The sequence below is a fragment of the Felis catus genome, chromosome C1 (genome assembly GCF_018350175.1).
Source record: "Felis catus isolate Fca126 chromosome C1, F.catus_Fca126_mat1.0, whole genome shotgun sequence".
In the NCBI taxonomy this organism is placed as follows: Eukaryota; Metazoa; Chordata; class Mammalia; order Carnivora; family Felidae; genus Felis; species Felis catus.
In genome coordinates this window covers 3,935,080-3,956,277 of record NC_058375.1, presented here as the reverse complement: position 1 = coordinate 3,956,277, position 21,198 = coordinate 3,935,080, and the positions used below count along the sequence as shown (strand labels likewise).

At 56.7% G+C, this 21,198-nt stretch overlaps 1 protein-coding gene across 6 annotated transcripts in view; it reads left to right on the top strand.

The window, feature by feature from the left end:
* The window catches only part of CHD5 (chromodomain helicase DNA binding protein 5), a 63,172-nt gene that overhangs the window by 38,419 nt on the left and 3,555 nt on the right, over window positions 1-21,198 (top strand). For 4 of the 6 annotated variants that reach the window (XM_023258013.2, XM_023258010.2, XM_045034994.1 and 1 more), the window contains 20 exons: window positions 121-245; window positions 1,304-1,535; window positions 1,714-1,824; window positions 2,162-2,334; window positions 3,097-3,271; window positions 3,644-3,736; window positions 3,953-4,041; window positions 4,325-4,458; window positions 4,861-5,005; window positions 5,388-5,547; window positions 7,357-7,436; window positions 7,693-7,810; window positions 14,799-14,888; window positions 15,674-15,811; window positions 16,079-16,187; window positions 18,375-18,507; window positions 18,901-19,096; window positions 19,854-20,017; window positions 20,140-20,254; window positions 20,356-20,409. In XM_023258013.2, coding sequence (XP_023113781.1) covers window positions 121-245; window positions 1,304-1,535; window positions 1,714-1,824; window positions 2,162-2,334; window positions 3,097-3,271; window positions 3,644-3,736; window positions 3,953-4,041; window positions 4,325-4,458; window positions 4,861-5,005; window positions 5,388-5,547; window positions 7,357-7,436; window positions 7,693-7,810; window positions 14,799-14,888; window positions 15,674-15,811; window positions 16,079-16,187; window positions 18,375-18,507; window positions 18,901-19,096; window positions 19,854-20,017; window positions 20,140-20,254; window positions 20,356-20,363 — 2,588 coding nt within the window. In that variant the 3' untranslated portion in view covers window positions 20,364-20,409. The remainder of the gene's footprint in view (window positions 1-120; window positions 246-1,303; window positions 1,536-1,713; window positions 1,825-2,161; window positions 2,335-3,096; window positions 3,272-3,643; window positions 3,737-3,952; window positions 4,042-4,324; window positions 4,459-4,860; window positions 5,006-5,387; window positions 5,548-7,356; window positions 7,437-7,692; window positions 7,811-14,798; window positions 14,889-15,673; window positions 15,812-16,078; window positions 16,188-18,374; window positions 18,508-18,900; window positions 19,097-19,853; window positions 20,018-20,139; window positions 20,255-20,355; window positions 20,410-21,198) is intronic. The other 2 variants (XM_023258011.2, XM_023258012.2) reach the window with 2 other exon arrangements.

Here is a 21,198-nt window from a genome sequence, read left to right as displayed (position 1 = left end):
CACCCCCCTCCCCCTCTCCCGTCCTCTCCAGCCCTCCTATCTGCTGTCCACCTGTGCCCACCCTCACCTCTCTGGGCAGCCCCTCACTGACCCCACTGGACACCTGCCTCTCTTCCTCAGCCCCCGGGGCCCAGCAGTTCTGCTTCCTCCTCTCGACCCGGGCGGGTGGCCTGGGCATCAACCTGGCTACAGCAGACACGGTCATCATCTACGACTCGGACTGGAATCCACACAATGACATTCAGGTCTGTGGCCCTGACACCGTAACCCTGTCAGAGGTTGCCACCCTTGCCACCACTGGTTCTGTGGGCTTTCCACCCCTCCCCCTCAGACTCTGTGTCCAGGTGTCACCTCCCCCTGGGCCACCTCATGGAATCCCAGCCCCAAGAGGGGACCTGGGAGGTGAGTGGAGACTATGCCCTGCCCCTTCAGCTTCCTCACTGTACAAAAGAGGAAATGCCCAGAGAGGGCAGGCGATGTGCCCAAGGACACACAGCAGTCTGTGTGGCTGATAACCCTTCATCTGTCCCATCACTCTTAGGATCAAGCCCATGGGGGGAGTCAAAAGGAGGGAGTCCTGGGACCCAGACAGAGAGCAGTTTGGGGGGGAAACCAAGGAAATACTGGGGGGGACCAGCCTGTGGGAGAAGAGATGGAGGAGGGGCAGGCGGGGTTGGTGAGGAAGGACGGAAGGGCTGAGGGGGTAGGGGTGTGGGAACTAAGACACACGCTCTTGTCCCTGGCCACCTGGGGCAGGGATGGACACACTGAGTACATACTGTTAGGGGCACACACAAACTCATGTCTCACGCACACGTGTGTGCGCCCACGCAGAGTCACCCACACAGATAGTCACGCTAGGGTCGCCTCACGCAGACGCCTGATGCAGAGCCTCGGGCACGTCCTCATACCACTGGGCAGCTTGCTGGCCTTGCTGCCCTCCCAGGGTGGCTGAGTGTCTCCAACAGGAGCTCCTGCGGTCACGAGCGGCTCGCTTCAAGGGAGGTGCCACCCCACCTCCCCAGGACTGCCGTCAGAGCCCCGTGTGGCTTTCTCAGGGGCACACACTGGCTCCGCCGCCCCTGCACACACCGCTGCCCACCTGCAGTTATGCCTAGTTCCACCTGTGCGGGCGCCCAGGCCCACCCGAGACCACCCACGGTCAGGAAGCCAGCACAGCCCCATGCAGAACATGCCCCTGAGCACGCGTGCACACCCCTCCCACCTTGCGGCGCCCGGCCCTGCGCCCCCCCCCCCCCGCCCTTGGCTGAACCCCCAGCACTGAGCTGTGGCTTGCCCCCAGGCCTTCAGCCGCGCCCACCGCATCGGACAGAACAAGAAGGTAATGATCTACCGCTTTGTGACTCGGGCCTCGGTGGAGGAGCGCATCACGCAGGTGGCCAAGCGCAAGATGATGCTCACCCACCTGGTGGTGCGGCCTGGCCTCGGTTCCAAGTCTGGCTCCATGACCAAGCAGGAGCTGGACGACATCCTCAAGTTCGGCACCGAGGAGCTCTTCAAGGACGACGTGGAGGGTGGGCGTCTGGGGCGGCTAGTGGGTGGGGGTGACGCTCCATCCGTCCCCGGGGCCCACAGCCTTTCTCCTCTGCCCCCGTCTCTTGGCCACGGAGGGTAGGTTCAGGGCGGCGTCTCTAGGCACTGGGGCTAGGGGTTGCCCCCCAGCCCTGCAACCCCTCTGACTCTGTCCTACAGGCATGATGTCTCAGGGCCAGAGGCCTGTCACGCCCATCCCGGATGTCCAGTCCTCTAAAGGGGGAGCCCTGGCTGCCAGCGCCAAGAAAAAGCATGGCAGTACCCCGCCAGGTAGGGGCTAAGTCAGCCTAGCTCCCAGCTCCTCTTGTGTTTCGAGGGGCTGTCCCCGGAGAGGAAGGGTTTCGCCCCACCCCGCCACCCCTTTCTGTGTTTTGTTGGGCTCCCGTGCTCGCCCCCACTGGCCCCTCACTTGGTTGCCCGCGGACTGTCCGGTGAGCAGGCAGCCGGGCTGATACGGTGCAGGTTCCACTCTCTGATCACCATGCCCCTCTGCTGCCGCCCCTCCTGGAGGCTGGGAAGGGCCATGGTCGGGAGTCTGTTCCTGTGGGGTCCCCACACTTGGAGCACTCCATCTTGTCCCTTCACTCTGCACCCTGTCTGCTCCCAGGCGACAACAAGGACGTGGAGGACAGCAGTGTGATCCACTATGACGATGCGGCCATCTCCAAGCTGCTGGACAGAAACCAGGACGCCACGGACGACACGGAGCTGCAGAATATGAACGAATACCTGAGCTCCTTCAAGGTGGCGCAGTACGTGGTGCGCGAGGAGGATGGCGTGGTAAGCCCGCGGCCCCGCCCCCGCCGCGGCCCCGCCCCCGCCGCGGCCCCGCCCCCGCCGCGGCCCCGCCCCCGCCGCGGCCCCGCCCCCGCCGCGGCCCCGCCCCCGCCGCGGCCCCGCCCCCGCCGCGGCCCCGCCCCCGCCGCGGCCCCGCCCCCGCCGCGGCCCCGCCCCCGCCGCGGCCCCGCCCCCGCCGCGGCCCCGCCCCCGCCGCGGCCCCGCCCCCGCCGCGGCCCCGCCCCCAGCGCCCCCGCCCCCTCCTCGCCCCCGCCGCTGCGGCCCTTCTCCTCTCACAGCAAACTTTTAACCCTGGTCTCTCCTGGGTGGCGTCTCTGCTTCCTCCATCTCCGACTCCTCCTCAACTCCCATCACCCTCCATGCAGACCCTGGGTGCTAATTATCCTTCAGGAAACCAGGAGCCTCCTGAGGGCAAGGCTGGGGCTTATTCACTTCTGTACCCCAGTGCCTGGCACACGGCCAGGAAATACTTTTGGAGTGAATGAATGAATGAACGAACGAACGAACGAATGACTGTGTCAGGGGCAGGAGGAAGACCTGTTGGGCTGGGGTGATCAAGGTGGCTTCCTGGAGTAGGCAGGCTTTCCGATTCATCTTGGGCTCTTGGATGAAGAGTCCTCTTGGAGGGTGAGGAGTGGCGGAGGCCGCTGGGAGGCTCCCGGGGGTAGCTGTTGGCTCCACCTCCGAGCATCCGGGGCCTGCACCTGCGGGGCCTGCCCTCACGGGCCCTGCGTCTGTGTCCAGGAGGAGGTGGAGCGGGAGATCATCAAGCAGGAGGAGAACGTGGACCCCGACTACTGGGAGAAGCTGCTTCGGCACCACTACGAGCAGCAGCAGGAGGACCTGGCCCGCAACCTGGGCAAGGGCAAGCGCATCCGCAAGCAGGTCAACTACAACGACGCCTCCCAGGAGGACCAGGGTGCGTGGCCCCAGGCGGGCAAGAAGCTCGTGGTCAGAGGGCTGGCGGGGAGGGGGGGGGCTTGGAGAAAGAGGGCTGGGAGCAGGGGTGGGTGCCGGCCTTTTGGGGAGCTTGGTGCCTAGGGGTCCAGTGACTTCACCACTGCTCCTGGTGTGGCCTTGGGGAAGCCTCAGTTTCCGCATCTGTGAGAGAGGGATGATGATGGTGTCATGCCTTAGGATACAGTGCAGGGCTGCTGGGGTTCAGTGAGCTCCCAGGAAGTACACCGTGCTCGTTTCGTTGTCCCTCATCCCTGGGCTGGGTTTTGGGGGCTTGGCATGGCCCTGGACGTGGGGGGGCTCACTCTGTGCCTCTGCACTTGGCCCCTCACAGAGTGGCAGGACGAGCTCTCGGATAACCAGTCCGAATATTCCATCGGCTCCGAGGACGAGGACGAGGACTTTGAGGAAAGGCCAGAAGGGCAGAGTGAGTCTCAGGACTGGTGACCCTGGACTGGGGCCCAGACACTTGTCAGGGAGCTGCTGGTCAGCCTGGGGTCCCCTGGGGACACCAGGACAGTCGTCCATCCTTTGGAGGATGTCCTGAGGGGTTCTGCTGTCCTGGGGTGAGTTGCTGGAAGGGATGCGGGGGGTCGGGACACCCCGGGCTCCGGTGAGGTGTCGTGGTGGGTCTGCTTCCCAGGTGGACGGCGACAATCCAGGAGGCAGCTGAAAAGCGACAGGGACAAGCCCCTGCCACCTCTTCTCGCCCGTGTGGGTGGCAATATCGAGGTGGGGCCCGTCTGCACCCCACTTTCCCATCTCCCCTTCCCCCTCCTCAGAACAAAGAGCTCATCCCTGCTGTACCTCTGGGGGTGTGGAGTAGGGATAGAGGCGGCGGGGGGGGTGGCGAGGGGCCTGCCCAGCGTCACAGCCAAGTAGAGGTGGGGCCAGGACAGACCCCTGGGTCTCCGGGTCCTGCCCCCTCTGTGTTTCTCCCAGCTTCTCCCCTCCGTCTGCCTCTCTGCCCATCCCTGAGTTCTCTGCTCCTCCGTCCCACTCCCCGCCTGCCCAGGTGCTGGGCTTCAACGCCCGGCAGCGGAAGGCCTTTCTGAACGCCATCATGCGCTGGGGCATGCCCCCCCAGGACGCCTTCAACTCCCACTGGCTGGTGCGGGACCTTCGAGGGAAGAGCGAGAAGGAGTTTAGGTAAAGGGGCTGAGGTGGTGGCCCGGGGCGTGGCTGCCCACCCCAGAGCGGGCAGGCTCCACTGAGGGCACCTGCCCACCGGGCTGTGTTTGTGTTCCCGCCCTGGCTTGCTGTCTGGGGGATTCCTGTTGTCTGGCCTGTGGGTGGGCGGGGCTCAGGTGCAGAAAACCCTGAGCAGCCGCCTCTGCTAGACCAGATCCAGGGCAAGGGCTGTCATGGGGGGGTTCCCTTCTGGGCCCCCCGCCCCCAGTCCTTCCCTAGGGGCCTGACCCAGCAGGCCTGACTGGGAGGCAGTTGATGGATGATGGCTCCAGCCAGGGGGTTACCTGGGGGTCCTGCCAGCCCTCTCAGAGGGTCCTTGCTGGCCCCTCACTCCCTGAGCCCCAGTCCCCCCCACCCCAGAGCCTATGTGTCCCTCTTCATGCGGCACCTGTGTGAGCCGGGGGCTGACGGTGCAGAGACCTTCGCGGACGGCGTGCCCCGTGAGGGCCTCTCGAGGCAGCACGTGCTTACCCGCATCGGGGTCATGTCACTAGTTAGGAAGAAGGTGGGTGAGTAAGCCTTGCCTGGGCCTTTCCTGGCGGCCCCCCCATGGCCCTTGTGTGCCCTCTGGGGGTCAGCGGGCAGAGGGCAAGTGCCTGGCTCCGGGCACTGAGTCAGGCTAGAGGGACCCCTCTGAATGCCTCTCTGGGCGGGGGTGGGGAGGCTGGAGGTGGGGACGGTAGGTCAAGGGGCAGAGCACACACTGGGGTGGGGGTGGGGCCTGGCGTAGAGGTTTGTGGTCAGAAGTGTATTCGTCTTGGCCAGCCTCGGTGGGGAGGTGGCATTCATCCCAAGCCCGGGACACCCCCTGTCCCTCCAGCCACCCTGAGGCCCTTAGCTCTGGGCTGAGACCACTTCCCTCTCTCCTTCCCTGTCTCCTGCCTCAGGTTCAGGAGTTTGAACACGTTAACGGGAAGTACAGCACCCCAGACTTGATCCCCGAGGGGCCCGAGGGCAAGAAGCCAAGCGAAGTCATCTCCTCGGACCCCAACACGCCAGTGCCCGCCAGCCCTGCCCACCTCCTGCCGGCCCCACTGGGCCTGCCAGGTCTGGGCTCCGATGTGCGGGGGAGGGCACCTGGGTCACGGGAGGTGGCAAGGCCCCGGGAGACGCCGGGTCCTCTGCACAACCCAGGACGGACAGCCTCCCTTCCCCCGCCGCAAGCTTCTGCCTGCAGAAATGTCGCTGTCCTGAGAGTTTATCTTTTTAATGGCTATTTACTCACCACAACGTTCAGTCCTTGCAAATCTTACTATTCGGTAGTTTCTCGTGTGTTCACAGGGTTGAGTTGCCTCTAATTCTAGAGCATTTTCATCCCCCTGTGAGAATCACATACTCGTTACCAGTCATTCCTTACTCTTTCTCCCCCGAGCCCCTGGCAACCACTAATCTACTCTCTGCATTTGCCTGTTCTGGACGTTCCACGTACGTGAAGCCACATAACACCTGGCCTTTTGTGTCCGGGTTCATTCTCTAGCATGTTTTTTATTTTTTTAATTTTTTAATGTTCATTTAATATTTGGGAGCGAGAGAGAAAGAGTGCCAGCGGGGGATGGGCAGAGAGACAGGGAGACACAGAATCCGAAGCGGGCTCCAGGCTCCGAGCCGTCAGCCCAGAGCCCGACGCGGGGCTCGAACTCACGGACCGCGAGATCGCGACCTGAGCCGAAGTCGGACGCTTCACCGACTGAGCCCCCCAGGCGCCCCGGTCTAGCGTGTTTCTGAGGTTCATCCACGTTGTAGGGCGTGTCCCGCTTCCTTCCTGTTTTTGGCCGAGTGATATCCCATTGTGTGGGATGTGCCGTGTTTCTGTTTGCTCGGCCGTCAGCTGGTGGATTGGGGGCCATCGTGAATAAGGTGGGGGGTGCCATGAGTCACGTGGCTGTGAGCATGGCCAGGAGTGGCACTGCTGGATCACGTGGCCTGACATTCTGAGGACCTGCTGGACTTTTTCAGAGTGGCCACGCCATTTGACGTTCTCACCAGCAACGTGTGATGCTTCCCGGTTTCCCCACCCCCTCCCCGAACATTTGTTTTCTGACTTTTTGCTTACGGCTGTCCCAGTGGATACCAAGTGGTGTCTCCCGTGGTTTTGATTTGCGTCTCTCTGACGGCTGAAGACGTTGAGAATCTTTTCACGTGCTTCTGGGCCATTCGCGTGTCTTTGGCGAAATGTCTTTTCACATCTTTTGTTCCTCGTTCATTGTCTGTCTTTGAGTGTCTTTTGGTGACCCATGTGTTTATTTGGGCAAAGTGTCGTCTTCCCTCCGTTGGACCTCGAAGGCCCCGTTCTGACCTACCTATGCTCGGGTGAGGTGTGAATCCCTGAGAGGCTCAGTGCCTCCAAGGACATCTATCCTGCTCCTGGGCAAAAGTGTGCCCTCTGGAGGTGGACACACCTGGTCCTATGTGAGCCCTGTCTTCTCCCTTGTGATGTGGGACCGGACAGTGGACACCTCCCAGGGCTGCTCTGAGCACTGGGCAGGGTGTCAGGAATTGGCTCAGTAAGGGGTGGCACACAGCCTGTCAGCCAGCCTGAAGGCGGGAAGCACATCCAGGTCTCCCAGCTCCTAGGTCGGCCTCCGCCAACCTCCCCTCCCTGCCATGGGCAGCCCTGTGCCATCAGCCTGTGGCTTTGGCCTCACTGGGCCCAAGGTCCTCCAAGGATCCCCATGTCTGCGGGCCTGGCTTGAGGTCTCTGGCTCACCTGCTTCACCTGTCCTTCTTCTGGAGGGGCCAGGCCCAGAGGAGCCTCCTGAAGGCCAGCCTAGCTCTCCCCTGTGGCGCCCCATTTCCTGCCTTTCACCCCTTGCCTGCCCAAGCCCACCGTCTCACCTCTTCCCTTTGATCTTTCAGACAAAATGGAAGCCCAGCTGGGCTACATGGATGAGAAGGAGCTGGGGGTGCAGAAGCCAAAGAAACCCCCAGAAATCCAGGTGTGGAGGATGCTGGTGCCTGGGCCCCTGGTGGGTACGGGGTGGGGGTTGGGTCTAGGGACCTTTTCAGCCCTTGCTTGGACAGCTGAAACCCAGACCTTCTGGCTCCACGCTCGGGCTTCTGGGTCCGGGGGGAGCAGTTTGGGAGCACGGATGGGAACGAGGAGGGAGTGGATTCCCAGCCGAGTGCCTGTCCTCTACCCTCCATGCTGTTGAGGCCTCAGGCCCTGAAGCATCCCTGGCCTGTCCTCCCCAGGCCCTGCCAACTGCCCTGGACAGAGTGGAGGGCGAGGACAAGCATGAGAACTCAGATGGCCAGGAGCGACTGGAGGACGCAGAGAAGGCCCCGCCGTCCCCAGAGCAGCTGCCAAAAGGTGAGGCTTCCCACGGTCCCCCACCTCTGCCAATGCAGTCTCTGGCCCCCGCCAAGCTATGCTCCGCACTGGCTCTCCCTGGCCGAGCGGCAGACTCCGTCCTACCACGACGGGATCCGCAGGAGGAGAGAGCCAGGGGCTCGGGTCTCTATAGTGGACTTAGCTTTCCCTACCAAGCAGAGTTTGGGGGTTACTGGGCTGTCTTTTTATTAGTGATTTCTAACTCCGTTGTATCGTGGTTGGGGCACGTGGGTCCGTGTAATATTGTTTCTACATTATGTTCATGAAACCTGCTTTTTGGCTTAATACGGTCAGATTTGGAAGTGGTCACGTGTGCCTGGAAAGAATGCATATTCTCTTCATTACTGGATGTGAGGTTCTGAACATACGTGTTAGGTCATTATGTTGTTCAAATTTTTGTTTGTTTATTTACTTGAGAGAGAGCGGGAGTGAGTAGGGGAGGATCAGAGAGAGAGAGAGAATTACAAACAGGCTCTGTGATGCCAGCCCGGAGCCGGACGTGGGGCTCGAGCTGTAAAATCATGACCTGAGCCGAGATCGAGAGTTGGATGCTCATCTGACTGAGCCCCCCAGGTGCCCCCTCAAACTCCTTACATCCTTACTCAGTTTTGGTTTGCTTTAATCCGTCACGTCTGAGAGACTTGTGTTAAAATCTCTCACTACGATTGTGGGTCAGTCCCTTTTGCCTTGTAAGGCCAGAGTTTGCCTCGTATCATTTGAGACTGGGTTGACAGATGCATATCGGTTTAGGGTTTTTATATCTTTCTGGTGAAGTGTGCCTCTTATATGATCCTTTTATCTCTCCTGATACTTTTTGCTTTAAGGTTTATTTAAGCTGATTTGGATGGATCGTACTTTTGTTCAGAATGTATTTGGTGTAGGGGCGCCTGGGTGGCGCAGTCGGTTAAGCGTCCGACTTCAGCCAGGTCACGATCTCGCAGTCCGTGAGTTCGAGCCCCGCGTCAGGCTCTGGGCTGATGGCTCGGAGCCTGGAGCCTGTTTCCGATTCTGTGTCTCCCTCTCTCTCTGCCCCTCCCCCGTTCATGCTCTGTCTCTCTCTGTCCCAAAAATAAATAAACGTTGAAAAAAAAAAAAAGAATGTATTTGGTGTATATGGTTTTCTATACTTTCACTTCAAAAAATACATGTATACATGTATACATGCACACTCTTCGCATGATGTAATCACATGGGTACAGTTTACCCATTTAAAGTGTACAAGTCAGTGATTTTGGGCATATTCGTAGAGTTTTGCAACCATCAGCGCCATTAATTTTTAGAATATTTTCATCACTCCAAAAAGAAACCCCATGTCCATTAGCATTTACTACCCGTTTCCTTCTCTCCTTAACCCCCGGCAGTCACTAAATGTACTTTCTGTCTCTGTGGATTTGTCTGTTCTGGACACTTCAGGTAAATGGAATCATAAAACGGATGCCCTCCTGTGTCTGGCTTCTCTCACTCAGCATAATGTTTTTGAGGTTCATTTATCTTGTGGCGTGGATCAGCACGTCACTCCTTTTATGGCTGAATAACATCCTGTTGTAGAAATACGCTGCCTTGGATTGTCATCAGTTGATGGGCGCTTGGGCTGTTTTCAATCTTTGGCTGCTGTGAACATTTCTGTAGCTTTTTGTGTGGACGTAGGTTTCCATTCTCTTGGGTATGTACCTAGGGGTGAGATTGCTGGATGGTACGGTAATTCTGTGTTTACTATTTCGAGGAAATGCCAGATTGTTTTCTCCAGTGGCTGCACCGTTTTGCATTCCCATCAGCAATGTCTGAGGGTTCCAGTTTCTCTGTGTCTTTGACCGCGCTTGTGTTTTTTTTTTTAATGTGTATTAAAAAAATTTTTTTTTAACGTTTATTTATTTTTGAGACAGAGAGAGACAGAGCATGAACAGGAGAGGGTCAGAGAGAGAGAGGGAGACACAGAATCCTAAGCAGGCTTCAGGCTCTGAGCTGTCAGCACAGAGCCCAACGCGGGGCTCGAACTCACGGACCGTGAGATCGTGACCTGAGCCGAAGTCGGCCGCTTAACCGACTGAGCCACCCAGGCGCCCCTTAATGTGTGTTTTTTAAGATTTTATTTTTAAGTAATCTCTACACCCCACGTGGGGCTCGAACTCACAATCCTGAGATCGAGTCGCATGCTCCACCATCCAAGCCAGCCAGGAGCCCTGCTTGTCTTTCGATTATGGTCATCCTAGAGGGTGAGAAGTAGTATCTCAAGTGGTCTTGATTTGTATTTCTCTTATGCATAAAGATGTTGAGTTTCTCTTCATGTGATGATTGGCCATTTGTATATCTTTGTTGGAGAAATGTCTGCTCAGATCTTCAACTGGGTTGTTTTTTTATTACTGAGTTCTAGGAGTTCCTTATACATATATATCGTATCATATAAGTGATTGGCAAGCATCTTCTTCCATTCTTTTTTACTTTAAAAAGTTTGTTTCCTTTACGTGTCATTGGCGTAACTACGTCTTATAAATAGTGTACAGAGGGATTTGTTATTTTAAGTCCAATTACAGAATCTCTGTCTTTTAGCTGGCAAGTTTGATGTCTTTTCATTTAGTGTAATAGCTAGATATTTGCATGGATTTCTACTCTCTTACTTTGTGCTTTATATTACCCTTGCCTTTTTTTTTTTTCTCCTTTCCTATTGTCTCTTGGATGGATTAAATTTTCTTTTTATTGCCTCCCTCAGCTCCTTCGGAAAGTGTATAGTCAATCCTATTTGATACTCTTAAGCTGTTAACATGTATCCCTCCTGAATAAGAGAAGGATGGGGGACAGTTCCACTCCCTTAACATCTTCAACGTGCTGCTGCTCAGTGTTTTAGTTTCAACGTGTTTTAATTTCCCAAATTTGTTATGGTGCTTCTTTCTAAATCTTTTTTTTTTTTTTTAAAGCTTATTTTACGGGGGCCTGGGTGACTCAGTTGGTTGAGCGTCCGACTTTGCTCAGGTCACGATCTCACGGTCCGTGAGTTCGAGCCCCGCATCAGGCTCTGTGCTGACAGCTCAGAGCCTGGAGCCTGCTTCGGATGCTGTGTCTCCCTCTCTCTCTGGCCCTCCCCCCGTTCATGCTCTGTCTCTCTCTGTCTCAAAAAATAAATAAATGTTAAAGAAAAAAATTAAAGCTTATTTTATTTTGAGAGACAGAGAAAGAGAAGGGCAGAGAGAGAGAGAGACAGGGAGAGAGAAAGAATCCCAAACAAGCTCCATACTGTCAGCTCAGAGCCCAACACAGGTTTCGAACCCACAAACCTTGAGATCATGACTTGAGCCGAAATCAAGAGTGGGACACTTAACTGATTGAGCCACCCAGGCGCCCCTTGTTTCTAAATGTTTAATCTTTATTTAGACCTGACCATTCTTAGCAGTGTTATGTTTGCTTTCTCGTTCATCATTGCTTCGTTCAATGTCTTTCTTCCTAAAGTACCCCCCTTTTTTTTTTTAATTTTTTTTCAACGTTTATTTATTTTTGGGACAGAGAGAGACAGAGCATGAACGGGGGAGGGGCAGAGAGAGAGGGAGACACAGCATCGGAAACAGGCTCCAGGCTCTGAGCCATCAGCCCAGAGCCCGACGCGGGGCTCGAGCTCACGGACCGCGAGATCGTGACCTGGCTGAAGTCGGACGCTCAACCGACTGTGCCACCCAGGCGCCCCTAAAGTACCCCCTTTAATGGTGCCTTCAGCAGATTTCTGTGCACGGAAAATTCTCATTGCGTGTTGTTTTCTCCTTTACTCTTGAATAATAGTTAACAAAGCACGAGACGGGAGAGGGGTTTTCCCTCAGTGCTTTGAAGATGTTTATTCCCTGTGTGTTTTGGCTTCCACTGTGCTGAGAAGGCTGCTCTCAGGGTAACGGTTGCTCCTTTGTCGGAAACCTGCCTCTTCTGACTTTCCTAGCACGGAAAGACCACTTTTAAGATGCTCCGTTTGTGGGGGCGCCTGGATGGCTCAGTTGGTTAAGCATCCGTCCAACTCTTGATCTCAGCTCAGGTCCTGATCTCAGGCTTGTGGGTTTAAGCCCCGCATTGGGCTCCGTGCGGTGCATGAAGACTACTTAAAAACAAAAAAGGAAAAGATATTCATGTGCGTTTTCGCTACGATGAAATTTTTATTTACCTTGCTTGTGACTAACTGTGATTCCTAAAGCTAAGTATTCTGTCTTTCATTGATCATGAGCAAGTTGTCAGTCATTCTCTCTTTGAGGATCGCCTTTGTCCCTATTATGTGTATTTTCTCCTGGCATTCCTGCTACTCACGGATCCTTTCATTCATCCAACAAACATGTATTGAAGGCCTGCTGTGTGTTGGGGGCCGTCCTGAGTACTGGGGACACAAGCAAGAAACCAGAATAGCCAAAACCTTCACGTGGAATTGCATTCTAGTGGGGGAGGCAGGCCATCGGCAGGAAACAGAAATACGTCTTGTTCAACAGCAGATCCCAAATGTGATGAGGAAAAGAAAGCAGATACAAGGTTAACCAGAAACAGGGGCTTCTTTCACTGAAAGAAACAGTGTATCTTTCACTTCTTTGTCTCTCTGCAAGCCTTTTTAATTTTTTTTTAAGTTTATTTATTTTTGAGAGAGAGAGAGAGAGAGAGAGAGAGAGAGAGCGAGCCGGGGAGGGGCAGAGAGAGAGGGAGAGAGAGGATCCAAAGCAGGCTCTGCACTGACAGCAGAGAGCCCAACATGGGACTCGAACTCAAGAACCAGGAGATCATGACCTGAGCCAAAGTCAGACGCTTAACTGACTGAGCCACCCGGGCGCCCCTCTCTGCAAGGCGTTTTGAGTCATCTTTAGATCTAGCTTCCGCCTCTTCCTTTATACTGTTTTGTTTCTTTATACCACCCATTTGTACTATTTTCTGTGGCTATGAAACAGATGATTACAACCTCGGTTCTTTTTTTTTTTTTTTTTAACACTTATGTTTTAGAGACAGAGAGAGACAGAGCATGAGCAGGGGAAGGGCAGAGAGAGAGGGAGACACAGAACCCGAAGCAGGCTCCAGGCTCCGAGCCGTCAGCACAGAGCCCGACGCGGGGCTCGAACTCACGGACCGTGAGATCATGACCCGAGCCGAAGTCGGACGCTTAACAGACTGAGCCCCCCAGGCGCCCCTACAACCTCAGTTCTTAAAGCAACACCCATTTCATGAGCCCACGGTTCTGGGGGTCAGAAGTCTGGGTCGGTGTGGCTGGATTCCCTGCCGAGAGTCTTGAAAGACCGACATCAAGGTGTTGGCTGGGCCGAGTTCCCGAGTTCCCGACTGGCAGCTTAGGGGGAAAATCTGCTTCCAAGCCCATTCTTGTTGTTGGCTTTCGTCAGCTCTTTGGGGGTGGGGGACCGAGGCCCCGTTTCCTTGCTGGCTGTCAGATGGCCGTTCTCTGCACCTAGAGGCCGCCCACATTCCTTTCCACGGGGCCCGCTTCATCTTCAAGCTCCAAAATAGCACTTGTGTGCTGAGTCCCCCTCCTGCTTCAAATCTATGATGTCCTTTTCTGTGACTGGTTGGAGAAAGCCTGCTTTTTAAAGGGCTGGTATGATGAGGTCAGGCCCACCCCAATAATTTCCGTCTTTTAAGGTCACCTGGGCCTCATCACAAGCTCTGCTCCCACTCTAGGGCCCAGAAGCCTTGGAGGACATCTCAGGTTTCTGCAGTGAAAATGTTTAATTTTAATTTTTTATGTTTATTTATTTATTTTGAGAGAGAGAGAGAGAGCGAGAGAGAGCGAGAGAGCGCACGCACACGAGCAGAGGAGGGGCAGAGAGGGAGGGAGACAGAGGATCCGTAGCAGGCTCTATACTGACAGCAGAGAGCCTGACTCAGGGCTGAAACTCGTGAACTGTGAGATCATGACCTGAGCCAAAGTCAGACAGTTGCCAGACTGAGCCACCCAGGGGCCCCATGACCGTGTATTTAATTTCTAGAAGTTTCATCTGGCTTTTTCCAATTTCCCTTTATTTTTTGGACTTGCCTTATTATGGATGCTCATCACTTTTGTCTCTCTCTCTCTCTCTCTCTGTGGTGGATCTCTGGATTTGGGTGGGTACATCTTTCTGCTCATGGGGATCCTGGGTCACCTGAGTAAGCGGGAATGTCCCCGCTTTATTTCCAGAAGCCCGGGCCCCGTGGTCTTGCTGGTGGCCTGGCTGGTCTGGGACCAGTCTTTAGGGCACGGTCTGTGCTGGGCCACACAGCTCGGCTTCCACAGTCCGCACGGACTTCGTGTTGGGTTTGGGTCTCTTACCGGAGACTTTCTGCCTCTAGGTTCCACGCTGGAGCCAGGCTTCCTCCGCTCGGCCGTGGGGCGCCGGACGGAACTTTCTCTCTTTTGCTGAGTGTGTGGCAGTTGGAGGGTGTCGTGAGAGGGTGTTGGGTTCCGGTTCCTGGGTCTTCGCGGCTTTTGCCGCCTCATCCTCCGGGTCTGGGTGTGGAGACGTAACCCAAACCCCCCGGGCCTCCTCCCGGCACCTGCTCATCCCACGCCTTGTGCTTCTCACGTTCGAGTTTCTCTTCATTTATGGCGCCAACGGTTTCCTTTGCTTCTTGTGAGCTCACTGTTGTGTTTTTCCAAGGTGATAGATTTTGCCTGACATTTCCGGGTGTTTATAAGAGGGTTTTGTGTTACTGAAGGCCTGCCGTGTCGCCAGAAATCGGAGTCCTCTGGCTATCTTTGCAGTCGGGAAGGTTTTTGAGGCTGCACCTTGAGGAGTTGGGGGCTGGGGTGCTGCTGGGGGTGGGGGGTGAGAGGGAAGGGGCAAGCCGACGGGTGTGGGGGGTCCGCGCCCCCATGCCCCCCTTCCCAGAGGACCGCTCCTCAGTGGCACCTGTTGGACCCTTGGTAAAGTGATGGATGGGGTTGTGTGTATGGCTGAAATGGAGGTGGAAAGCCACCAGCCCAGAGTGCCCTCGACCCCTCCCCACTCGACAAACACCCCTTGTCTTGCAGAAGAAGTGCTTCCTGAGAAGGAGAAAATTCTGGACAAGCTGGAGCTAAGCCTGATTCACAGCAGAGGGGATGGCAACGATTTCAGGCCAGGTTTGGGCCTCTTGTGTGCTCTGTCTTGTGTCCCTTGGTCTGTGGAGGGCACCATCTGGACCCCGTTGGGCCTCCTGCAGCTGCCTGGGTGCCGCCTCGAGGCCCGACTGGTGCTGGTGGGCGGGAGCCTGGGCTCACCAGCTTTGGAGGGGGGAAGATCCCACCCCCTCTCCGAATCTTTCCCGTGGCCCCAGCCACCACCGGGAGAAAGGAGAGTGGTCACGGAGCTTGGCCTGGAGCATTTGGGGCTCAGTTGGAGGCTTTGTGTACCTGTAGGTGTTGGAATATTCTGGAACACCCATCCTCAGATTAATGTGCACTTTTTAAAAAAAAGTTTATTTTGAGAGAGAGAGAGCGCGCACATGAGTTGCGGAGGGGCACAGACAGAGAGGGAGACAGAGAATCTCAAGCAGGCTCCAGACTGCCAGCATACAGCCCAATGCTGGGCTCAATCTCACGAACTGTGAGCTGAAATCAAGAGTTGGACACTCATCCGACTGAGCCACCCGGGCGCCCCTTAATGCGCACTTTTCCCACTGCTCTGCCCCATGTTTTCAGGTGGTCCTGACTTGGTGGGGGAGCAGCATCTGGGCTGGAGCCCACCCTCCCTGCTCAGGACAGAGGAAGGAGCTGCTGGTCTGTTTAAAATCCCTCTTGGCAGTGAGCTCCTGGAGGATGAGGAGATATGTTTCCCACTTGCCTTTGGGTCCCCAGTGCTTGGCAGAGAGAGGCCCCTGGCCAGTACCTTTAGGATGGGTGGTGAATACGCATCTATCCTCCCATAGATGACACCAAAGTGGAGGAGAAGGAGCCCATTGAAACACAGCAAAATGGTGACAAAGAGGAAGATGAGGAGGGGAAGAAGGAGGACAAGAATGGGAAGTTCAAATTCATGTTCAACATTGCAGATGGGGGCTTCACAGGTATTGGGGTGAGGTGGTGCCCAGAGAGCTAGGGTGGTTGTGTCCTTCCTAACCATGTGGGCCCTGGGAGTCTGGGCAGATGGTTATTTTATACTAAAGTGTGAATGGTTGATACAAGTGCATTTTATAACCTTTCCTAATAACCCTGGAACACTGAACTTCTAGGGGTGGGAGGATGGTGGGTGGTGAGGAAGAGACTCTCCTGTGCCTACCTCTGTGAAGGACTTGGGGGGGCACCTCATTCTGCTCCCTTGGCTGGCTTCCCAGAGCTGCACACGTTGTGGCAGAATGAGGAACGTGCTGCTGTGTCCTCGGGGAAAATCTACGACATCTGGCACCGGCGTCATGACTACTGGCTGCTGGCGGGCATCGTGACGTATCCTTGGCCAAGCCAGGCCGGGCAGGAATGTGGCCTGTTCCTCTCTGGGCCTCAGGGTGGGGCATGGGGTGTGTAGGAGTCAGGAGCCAGCGCTTCGGATCAGGTGCCAAGGACCCTTTCCTGGTGGTGGCGGTGACGATGACGTGATGATGACCATAGCTGCGGCTCGTCCCTTTATGCCCAGTGCTCACTCCGTCCTCACAGCAGCCTTTCAAGGGGGCGCTACCATGATCCCCATCATGCCGAGTAGGACGCGGTGCTCAGAGAGGCCACCCAGCTGGTGAGTCCCAGCCCGTCCACCTGACGCCACGGCAAATCCCCGTAAGTCCTGCCTGGTGCATACCTCACCCCCTCCCAGGAATGATGCCCGAGGGGCGCAGCACCATTTACGGTGGGCTGGCATTCGTTCGTTCCGGCTCGGTTGATCATCTCCTGTGTGCCAGGCTTGGAAGGTACATCCGTGGACAACATTCCCAAATCCCTGTCGACCTGGGGCTCACCTCCTACCGCGGACAGATGGCCAACACCCTAAGTGGGCAAAGTGTGGCATTCAGCACATGATGAAGCAGGGAAGGAGCGAAGAGGGCTTTCGGGGGGGGGTGCGCTTTCTAATGGGACGGTCAGAGGTGACATCTGAGCACGGACCTCCCAGAGGCAAGGAGAGGGTCACACAGCTGCCCTTCCGCAAAGCTGAGACAGCCTGGAATGGGCTGGTTGCTATGAGCGGGGAGTGTTCTCGAATGGGGGTCAGCAAACCTTGCTGGTAAGGGGCCAGAGAGTGAATATTTCAGGTCCTATGCTCCGTGATTATAGCAAAAGCGGCCACGGACTTTAATACTAACCCAGCGAGCGTGACTGTGTTCCAATAAAACTTCGTTTAAAAAAATAAGGTGGGGAGCTCGGGGGGCTCAGTCAGTTAAGCATCTGACTTCAGCTCAGGTCATGATCTCACAGTTTGTGAGTTCGAGCCCCGCATTGGGCTCTGTGCTGACAGCTTAGACCCCGGAACCGGCTTCTGATTCTGTGTCTCCAACTCCCTCTGTCCTTCCCCTGCTCATGCTCTGTCTCTCTCAGTAATAATAAATAAATAAACTTAAAAAATTTTTAACAAATAGGCTGTGGGCCATAGTTTACAGATTCCTGTTGTAGAGGTTAAGGTGTTTGGAGCCAGCCTGCGGGGCTTCAGATCCTGACTCTGCCCCTCACTAACTGTGAGACTTTGGGCAAGATAATTTTATTGTGTCTCCTTGTTCCCTCGAAGGCTCTGGGGGGGGGATCTCTTGCCAGCTTCTGATGGCGGCCGTCAGTCCTTGACATCTCTCGGCTGACGGCTCTGCCTCCCGTCCCGTGGCCTTCTTCTGTGGGTGCCTGTGTGCCAATTTCCTTTCCTTTTTTGTTTCGAAAATTTTTTTATTTTTTAAAAATGTTTATTTATTTTTAATGTTTATTTATTTTTGAGACAGACACAGAGCACGAGTGAGGGAGGGGCGGAGAGGGAGACCCAGAATCCGAAGCAGGCTCCAGGCTCCGAGCTGTCAGCCCAGAGCCTGATGTGGGGCTGGAACCCACGAAGCATGAGATCGTGACCTGAGCTGAAGTCAGACGCTCAACCGACTGAGTCACCCAGGTGTCCCCATTGTTTATTTTTGAGAGAGAGACAGAGAGAGACAGAGCACGAGGAGGGAGACACAGAATCTGAAACAGGCTCCAGGCTCCGAGCTGTCAGCACAGAGCCTGACACGGGGCTCAGACACGTGAACCGCCAAATCATGACCTGAGCCAAAGTTGGATTCTTAACTGAGTGAACCACCCAGGCGCCCCCCCAATTTCCTTTTCTTATAAGGATACCAGTCACTGGGTTAGTGCCTGCCCTAATCTAGTATGACCCCTCCTTAACTTGATTGCATCTACAAACACCCCATTGCCAAGTGAGGTCACGGCCACAAGTGTAGGGGTTGGGGCTTGAGGGTTCTGCCCTCCAGGTTGTTAGGGTGAAGAGTTAAGCCCGTGCAGCCTCAGTGTTGTCTGGGCCTCTGAGGGCACCTGTCACACGATCATCAACGTGCTCACCCTGCAGCCAAGGTTAATGGCGTGTCCCAGGCTCACAGCCAGGATGCTGAACCTGGGCTGGGCCCCCCCGCCCCCCGCCGTGGCCAGGTTTGCCCTTAACAGTGCCGCACCCAGGCACGGCTACGCCCGCTGGCAGGACATCCAGAATGACCCGAGGTACATGATCCTCAACGAGCCCTTCAAGTCTGAGATCCACAAGGGCAACTATCTGGAGATGAAGAACAAGTTCCTGGCCCGCAGGTTCAAGGTCAGTGCCAGCAGGGCCAGAGCCTGCAAGGGAGGGGGGCTGCAGGAGGGCGAGTTACACGAGGGCCAAGGGAGTGGTGCTCCCTCCCCATATACCCGGACGTGGGCTGGGCTGTCCACCAGGGGAGTCATGCAGTCAGTCAACCAACAGGGCTCTGGGCCCTTGATCCGCGCCTAGCCCCACCGGGTGAGTGTCCCAGCCCCAGGCGATGGGTGCAGAGAACCCGGCTTGGTGACAGTTCCAAGGGGGTGCTAAGATCAGACAAAGGTGGACAGACAGGTGGAAGCGTGTCCTCCCTCCTTCCTTTCTGCCAGATCCCAGGCATGCGGGGGTGGGTGCTGGTGGAGGAGGGGCCGGGCCAGCGCTCAGATCTCGCCCTGCCCCCTCCCCCAGCTGCTGGAGCAGGCCCTGGTCATCGAGGAGCAGCTCCGGAGGGCCGCGTACCTTAACATGACCCAGGACCCCAACCACCCTGCCATGGCCCTCAACGCCCGCCTGGCCGAGGTGGAGTGCCTTGCTGAGAGCCACCAGCACCTGTCCAAGGAGTCCCTTGCCGGGAACAAGCCAGCCAATGCTGTCCTGCACAAGGGTGAGTGAGCCCCCTTCCCAGAGGCCGGCCTGCCAGCCTTCCTCCTGCCGGTACAGATCCTTCACCATCGGCGAGGGCACCGATGGGACAGGGGCCTGGGAACCAAACGTCAGTCCAGAGGGCGTAGCCTCCCAGCCGGGATGGGACAATCCATCATCCGGTCCAGGGAAATTTAAGCCCTCCGTGCTCTGGACTTTTCCTCAGGGTGGGCTCCGTGCAGGCCCTGGTCTGGGCATTGCCCGGGTCTGCGCATTAAAGAGATAAGCACGTTATCTCTTCAATGCTCACGATACCGGGAAGCGGTAAGGTGTATTACCCCATTTTAAAGTCAGAGACATTGATGGGCGGTGGAGTCAGTGCCCCAGATCTCCTGGGATTCAGACCTTTGACTCCTGTGCTCTGGAACTTCAGGAAGCTCCCGGGCCAGTTAGAAGGCGGGGGCAGCCAAGGCCAAGCTTAAACCAGAGCCCCGGACTTGCCGGCCCCTGCTCTGTCTGGGAGACGTCTCCTGAGTGGTGGGCTAGGGCGGGGGCCTCCTTGGGAGCCGGGACTCTAGCTGAGGGCCTGGGGGAAGCCCAGTGTTGGGTCAGAGTGTCTGGCTCGGCCCTCGGGCCCCTGGGGACGCCTGCTCTTGGCCCAGGTGGCGTCTCTCTGCTCCGTGGGCCCAGAGGGCCGGGTGAGGAGCGCCCGCCCGCCGTGCCCCCGGCCTGGGGGGTGCTGGCCCCCGGCAGCTTTTCCACCTGCCCCTCCCCTGCAGTCCTGAACCAGCTGGAGGAGCTGCTGAGTGATATGAAGGCGGACGTGACGCGCCTGCCCTCCATGCTGTCACGCATCCCCCCCGTGGCTGCCCGTCTCCAGATGTCAGAGCGCAGCATCCTGAGCCGCCTGACCAACCGAGCTGGTGACCCCACCACTCAGCAGGTCAGGTTTGGCCCACATGCCCTGGGCCTGGTCCCCGTCGAGCGAGTCCTGGGTGCCCCGGGGCTGGGGCTTGGGGTGGGCTGTTGGGACTACGACCTTTAAACCCGAGTCCTTGCCTCCAGGGCGCTTTCGGCAACTCCCAGATGTACAACAACAACTTTGGGCCCAACTTCCGGGGCCCTGGACCGGGAGGGATTGTCAACTACAACCAGATGCCCCTGGGGCCCTATGTGACCGGTAGGTGCCTGTCGCTTCTGGGCGGCATGTGCAGGGGTGCTCCACGGGGCCCGGCCTGCCCGCCGCCACCCCAGGCAAGCAAGCTTCTCTCTCTCTGACAGATATCTAGCTGTCCCCGCGATGTCCCTCTGTTGCAGTGCTCATGTCCAGCTGAGGTAAGCCTGCACCTGGGTCCTCCACTGTCCCTTGTCCCCTCCTCGGACTGGCAGGTCCGGTCCGGCCAGAATGGACCCTGATTCGCTCGGGCGTGCCCCTTGGTGTCCACAAGCATGGCTGTGTGCACACGTGTCCACGGCAGTGACTCAGCCCCAAACCCGGCCTCCACGGCTCCACCTCCATTGCCCAGCTGCCCAGCTGGGTGGTGGGCACCCCAGGACATTGGCCCCCTGCCCGGGACGAGGAGGGTGGCTCAGGGACTGAGGGGGTTAAGTGTTAATGGCTACGAGAGGGGAGCTTATTCCTGAGAAATGGCCAGTTCACTCAGGCCTCCTCCCCCCGGTCCCCCCAAGCCCTGTCTGTCCCCGTGAGAACTGCCACTTTAGGGTTGGGATGCTGGGGGCTTCCAGACCGGCCGCTCTTCCTCAGGCCTCTTTGGCACTGCAGGTGTGGTAGGGAGGTCTTGACTCTGGGGCTCTTTCTCTTTCTTTCTTTCTTTCTTTCTTTCTTTCTTTCTTTCTTTTTAAAATTTAAATTTATTTATCTATTTTGAGAGAGAGAGAGAGAGAAAGTGGAGGGGTAGAGAGAGAGAGAGAGAGAGACAGAATCCCAAGCAGGCTCTGCACTGTTAGCACAGAGCCCGGTGCGGGGCTGGAACCCACGACGCTGAGATCATGACCTGAGCTGAAACCAAGAGTCGGACTTGGTTTGACTGAGCCACCCAGGCGCCCCTTGGGAGGCCCTTCTGGTGGTGGCTGTGTGTGGTTGGCTGTGACAGGCGGCGGTAG